General features: G+C 40.7%; 1 protein-coding gene across 1 annotated transcript in view; it reads left to right on the top strand.

Annotated features, from left to right (window-relative positions):
* SARC_00045 (hypothetical protein) overlaps positions 1–772 on the top strand; it is a gene marked incomplete at both ends in the record, with an annotated part of 2,850 nt that extends 2,078 nt beyond the window's left edge. Inside the window, one exon of the mRNA XM_014306214.1 lies at positions 480–772. Coding sequence (XP_014161689.1) covers positions 480–772 — 293 coding nt within the window. The remainder of the gene's footprint in view (positions 1–479) is intronic.
* Positions 773–6,870: the final 6,098 nt, after the last annotated feature.

Here is a 6,870-nt window from a genome sequence, read left to right as displayed (position 1 = left end):
AGTCTGCCAGCCTTAAGGATAAGCAGATGATGAATTCCTTTATTCATTTCTGTGAGTCAGAGGAATGGAAAACTATCTTGAAGGCCCATGTGCCCAACTGGAAAGCCCTACCCTGGCGCCAGTTACGTGAGAATATACTTAACGCCTTCTTTGAAGATGCACGCGACCGTGAACTTCCAGAGTCTCACAAGTCCTTTGCGAACGATACTACTATTCGAGGTGCTCTAGCTCATATGACACATATGAACACTCGGATGGGAGGTCGTACCTATACTGGCGAATATTTATTAATTTGTCCGATGATGGAGACTCTGGGGGCTATTCTTTTTAAAAATGTCAATGATGATTTATCGCCTATGATGATTTGCGATCTATGCCTTGGGCTGTCGTTGAGAAGATAGTTCAAAAGCATACCAACCCATCTACTAGAGTACTTAGTACCTCGAGCTTTACCTAGCCCGCTAAGCGTACCGCGATAGAGAATAACACTGCGCGTAATACTAAGAAACCTCGCACTACTGCTGGAGGTGGTATAGGCTCTACTTCTACTGAACCAAAGGGTGAAAGGAAGGAGAGGGCATCTTGCAAAAAGTGTGGTTACAATCTCACTAAACGTGATGGCAAGTGGAATGGTAAACACGACTCTGTTAAGTGTGCACCAGGCAAGCCAAACTTTGGACACTATTTGAAAGAGTGTACTACTTGCAAGGGTACTAACGGTTGGCACAAAGATGATTGCAAGGACATGCCGGACGTCCAAGTTAAGCACTGACAGTTCCATATGTGTGCACTAGAGCAAGATTATGAGAAAAAAAGTTCAATAAAATCTATACCAAAGGATATTTCAAACCGTTTATGAAAATGGAGAAAAAGTTATAGCACTTTTTGATCCAGGGGCTGAAGTATCTGCTATGTCACGCCGAGTAGCCTACGCTACAGATATGGCTATCCATAACGAAACAACTAATTTAATCTTGGGAAATGGCAAAGTTACCCGTTACTGACATGTCTCAGATATCCGATTTAATTATAGGTATGACTGATCTTCTCAGTTTAGGTATAACTCTCACTGGTCTGCCTAATGGGCTAGACCCAAATAAAGATCAGTCAGATGATAACAAGTTAGAAGATACCTAAACCTCCGGAAGGTGAAGCAAAGGATATGATACCGCACTTTACCGATATAATAATGGACTTAATTATACAAAATAGAAAGATTGCAATAACTGACTGGTGTATGTTTAAGTTCCTAAACGGGTACGTTAAGCTTGACTTAACAAACGTCGACTTCTCTAAGCTAAAGTGTCCTTCATATAACTACGTGAGTTGGAGACACAAAGACGTTGTCAAAACCAAAATTAAAGATTGTTTAAAACAGGGTCTAATTGAAATCAATTATGATGCAACCCCAGTTAACTTAGCTCGTTTAGCAGTCGATCAATATAAATCTGATGGAACGTTTAGTAAAACAAGAGTAGTACTAGACCTGTCGCCAATCAACAAACTAATTCCGCAACATAGTTTTCCCTTACCAAATATAAGCGAGATACTACGCAAAATGGAAGGTGCGACTATATTTTCCAAGGTAGACTTAAAAGTTGCATTCCATTAATTATAAATATATGAGCCGCATAGGAAATACTTTATTTTTACTTGGCAAGGTAAGAAGTACCAGATTAAAGGTGCACCTGAAGGCTTACACGTGTTACCTTCTTTCTTCCAACAAGTTATGATGGAACTATTTCCGGACCTGTCGGATAACGTATCAGTATATTTAGATGATATAGCTATCTTTACAAAGACAGGACATGAACATGATAGGAAATACTTTTCCTTTACTTGGCAAGGTAAGAAGTACCAGTTTAAAGGTGCACCTGAAGGCTTACACGTGTTACCTTCTTTCTTCCAACAAGTTATGATGGAACTATTTCTGGACCTGTCGGATAACGTATCAGTATATTTAGATGATATAGTTATCTTTACAAAGATAGGACATGAACATGCTTAACTCGTTAAGGAAGTCTTAAAGCGACTAAACCATGCCAAACTTAAGATTAACGAGGAAAAGTGTTCTTTTGCTAAAGATACTATACACTTACTTGGTTACAAGGTATCTGCAGCAGGGGTAGAAATTGATCATTTATCAACACCGATTACTGGAAGAGATGTGAAATCTGTGTGTGGGTTTGTTAACTTCTTCTCGGATTCGGTACCTCATCTTTCTCATTACTTAAAGCCTTTCAGTCACCTACGGCTGTACAAAGGACCTTTGGGAAAGCTCTGGACTAAAGAATGTGATGATGCATTTAAGCTAGTCAAAAGTAAAGTAATGGACGCACCCATCATGCAATACCCTGTGGATGGCGTCCCATTCCAAGTAGCAACCGACGCTTCAGATCGAGCGGTAGGTGGAGTGCTATACCAAACGATAAATGGTAAACCACGCTACATACAATTCCTTAGCAAGAGTTATAATAAGAGTCAACGGAATTACCCTACCGTTTAACAAGAGCTCCTTGCTATTGTTACTGCGCTAAGACAGTTTAAAAGACTATCTTTATAAAAGCAACTTCACTGTCGCCTGTGATCAAAAGTCTTTAACATATTTAAAGGACATGAACCCTGATTCACAGTTGGTGAGCCGCTGGCATGACATTTTTGCTAAGTTCGCTTTTAACATTACACACATACCAGGTATACATAAACATCTTCCTGACATGCTCTCTCGACTTGTCCCTGACTACCAGAAAACAGTTATAGAGTTATTAGCAACCGATTGGATGCTTAATAAGAAATTGTTTAACCTCGCTCAATCAAGATGGGGTCCATTTACTATTGATATGTTCACCGCAGAACATAACAAACAGGTTTCTGATAATAGGTCGTTGACTCATCCTAAAGGTGATGCCTTCCAACTTGACTTATCAAAGCATAATGCGTGGGCTAACCCACCTTGGCAACTTATCGCACAGTTGTTAAATTATGTTAATATTACTAAATCTACCATTACGCTGTGTTGTCCCTTACGTAGCTCCGACCCATGGATACGTGATTTAATTAATATGATACAAGACGAACCTATCTATGTCGACCGTGAAACCGACACATTCTTGTATCAGGGATCCTGTTCTATTAAGAAGACACCTTGGAAACACACCATCGTTTGTCGCATCGGTCCTGCAGGTACCACTAAGTGAACCCCCTCAACCGAGTTCTTAGCTAAACTAGAGGAGTCTAAGGAGTTTGAACAAAAGCTCAAGACTCGTACAACACATGCACCCAACAAGAATGCAGTCGAGGTAATGCCGATTGAGATGGCATTATATCGTAAAAACATGAAACTAGCTAAGGCCATGGATCAAAGACTCAAAGCTCTAAGAGAACCTGAAGCTCGCACTCGACTACTTAAAGCGCTGCTTAAAGAACAGGTTGCAAAACAACTCAAGAAGATACTTCAACAATCTAATGTTGTTAACTACGTATCTCAGGAGTCTACCCCTCCTGATACTGAAGTTGCCCTATCTGACGGGACTATGGTTCATCCAGCCAGCGTTATACAGAATCTGACTGACACAGAAGAGCTCGAGAGTAGAGTTAAAATAATACATAATTTAACTCATCGAGCATATGAGCATATTTATAAGATGGCTATTCGTCCAGGGCTTGATCACCCGGCGCTGAAAGACACCATACGTGAAGTATACCGACGCTGTTTGTGAAAAGAACCAGATCAAGCGCTACGGTTGGGCACCCCTAAAAAGTGTGACAGAAGACCAACCGATGCGCCGAGTCATGGTCGATTTGGTTAACTCCCGCGATCAAAGCATACTGGCGATATATATATCTGTCATTTCTTATGTATGGCTTCGGGCTATAACTTGCTTTATGCAATACCAAACAAACGCCCGCAAGCAGTGGCAGAGATATACTATCACGCCTTTAATGACTTCGATTTCCCCCGAGTACTATGTTCTGATAACGGTAGTGAGTTTTGTACCGACGTAATGGAGGCACTTGTACTCGTATCATGTATGACCCATGGGCGTGGTGTTCCTTATAATCCTCAAACACAGGGTGCAAATGAGACACGTCATAGAGAACTAAAGAAGCTATTGCGTACCGCACTAGATGACGTTGAGGATATGTGGCCTTATCATTTGAAATGGGTTCGGACTCAAATGTATAACTGCATGAATCCTCAAACTGGAACACTCCCGTTTCACTATTTCTTTGGCCGCTATAGTGAATTACAAGCAACGTTTGACAAAACTGCGCCCGAGAAACACGTTACTCCCTTACTACAAAAGATTGAGCATATGCAGAACGTTGTTTACCCCTGTTTACTCGAGCACAAAAATCGTGTCCTACTTAAAGCGTATGACCGATGGAATAACACTAAGAACATTGTTCAGTTCAAAGTTGGCGATTCTGTTAACATTATAAATCGCAATGCCAACGTTACCGAACTCTCTTCTAAGACAGTTGGACCTTTTGTTATTTCTTACCATGATGAGAAGAGTGATACTTACGAAGTGAATAACAAAGATGGTACTAGCGCAACTAATCTAGGCACTCACCATATCCCTACCTCCGAACTCTCATTCGCTCGCTCATTTGATTCTGATGTCCCAGTTATGGAGTCACAAGTCAACGATATAATTGGCAAAACATCCGAAGACGACTACACTTACTACAAGACCCGTTTTATGGATGGGACAGTAGCTTGGCTAACCTCCGATACGTTTCGTGAATCTCGCGACTTCCTTCATATTTTCAGTAAGAAATGGAATAAGCGTTTACATAAGAACACACGAGATAAATGGAAAACCCCGGATGGATATGAAATTCCCTATTTGTCACCTACTTTCTATGTGACTAAACTTTTTGATCTGCATACCAACAGAGCAGAAAATTCTTCGAATTTACTTACTAATGAAGAACAACCTTTGGTTATTACCTCACCAAGTAATAAACGTAAGGCGCCTACATCCGAAATGGTTACTGGACCAAATACTAAACGACATAGAGTACAACATGAGTCTTGAACTCGTACGTATAGGCACATACTTACTCAATAAGCCAAAACCGAAACCGTTTTACTTTGGTTTTCGCTTTACGAACTAGATCGTACCTTTACGTACGTCCGTAGTTCTAAAAGCTACTGGGGGCTATGTAGAAATACGGCCTCCGGTCAGTCTAAAATATCAAGATCAAACGAGATAACACATTGGTTTTTATTTGTATTTAAAATAATTTAAAATACAAGTTCTTTTTCAATATTTCCAAAGTGTTCTAAATTCACTTTGATGGCTTCTATAACCTGAGTATTTGGTATGACTCATTTACTTGGACCTATTTGAGACGATAGTAGTTGTAGGATATTATAAACTAAATTTTATAATCTCTGAACTACTACTTACAGGTTTTGGTCTTCCCGCCAATCTCCAAAATCCAAGAAGTCTTTTTCTTTTTTTAAACTTTTCTTCAGATGAAACTTTATTGGCATGCGTCGTTCTGGTTGTTGGTCATGAATGCCTACTCTCAACTTATGCAGAGTCGGGATCGACACAGGAGCAGTTTGTTCCAATTTGGAAGCGAACCTACTAACCAGGACACGGTTGCCTTGGCAGATGCTTTTGGTGATTTCTTGACGCATCGCCGAGGCTAGAATGGGTACCCCAGCCGGTGTAGGTTGGCCTGAACCACTATCTAGGCTTGCCCCCCCCCCCCCCCCACCCTTTTTTTGCTGACACCTGCGCCATCCGAGCACGCTCCCTCTTCTTCCCCACCATACACGCCTGCTCTGGTTGCTGTCGGCATTTTGATATGTCTGTGGTGGTGTGTGGTTGTTGCGGACTGTTAGTCAAGACTCTTGCAAAACTATGTGTGAATGCGCGCTTCACCCCACTTGTCTTAGTAATAATTCGTATAGAATAAATAAAGTTTGAATGTATCACTTTTACTTTTATTGTGGTTTCGCTTTGCTACACTTTCGTGTGAAGTGTTTACCGTTCTGCGTGGGCCGGTAGCCTGTTGCGTTTCTTCCTGTAATTGGGAAGGTTCATTTGGTGTTTGTTAGTTAAGCTTATTCCGTCATATAAGTAAATACTTATTATTGTTCTTACAGAATTTGTAGGAATTGTTTGCTTCCTGTGTTTGCTGTGTGTGTTCTTATGTCCTGTGCTCGAGTTTTAGTAACGGTATGCTACTGCTTGAAGTCTTTCAATTTTGACGTGTGCGTGACTTGATCTCGGTGTTTGTGAGCGAGATTGGCCAATTAGAACCTTGATATGTGCGATGCCGCTTCTTCTACTTGGGATGTGGATTGATCCCCTTCATGTATTCCTCATTTTTCTGATTGCTCTTAATGATTATGCTTATTATCCCTTAACCATATAGTAATTCAGATTGACTGGCATTTATGGATCGCCTGTTGCGTTCCTTCCTGTATTTGGGAAGGTTCATTTGGTGTTTGTTAGTTTAGCTTATTCCGTCATTTGAGTAAATACTTATTATTGTTCGTACATAATTTGTAGGAATTGTTTGCTTCCTGTGTTTGTTGTGTGTGTTCTTATGTCCTGTGCTCGGGTTATAGTAACGGTATGCTACTGCTTGAAGTCTTTCAATTTTGATGTGTGCGTGATTTGATCTCGGTGGTTGTGAGCGAGATTGGCCAATTAGAACCTTGATATGTGCGATGCCGCTTCTTCTACTTGGGATGTGGATTGATCCCTTTCTTGTGTTCCTCATTTTTCTGATTGATCTTAATAATAGTGCTTATTCTCCCTTAACCATATAGTAATTCAGATCGACTGGCCCCGATATGGCTTACCGGTTCTACCGCTAATATTTCTGATGACTCTAATATCA

Source organism: Sphaeroforma arctica (genome assembly GCF_001186125.1).
Source record: "Sphaeroforma arctica JP610 unplaced genomic scaffold supercont1.2, whole genome shotgun sequence".
NCBI lineage: Eukaryota > Ichthyosporea > Ichthyophonida > Sphaeroforma > Sphaeroforma arctica.
The sequence above is the reverse complement of the archived record's forward strand: the minus strand, read 5'-3'. Positions and strand labels throughout refer to the sequence as shown.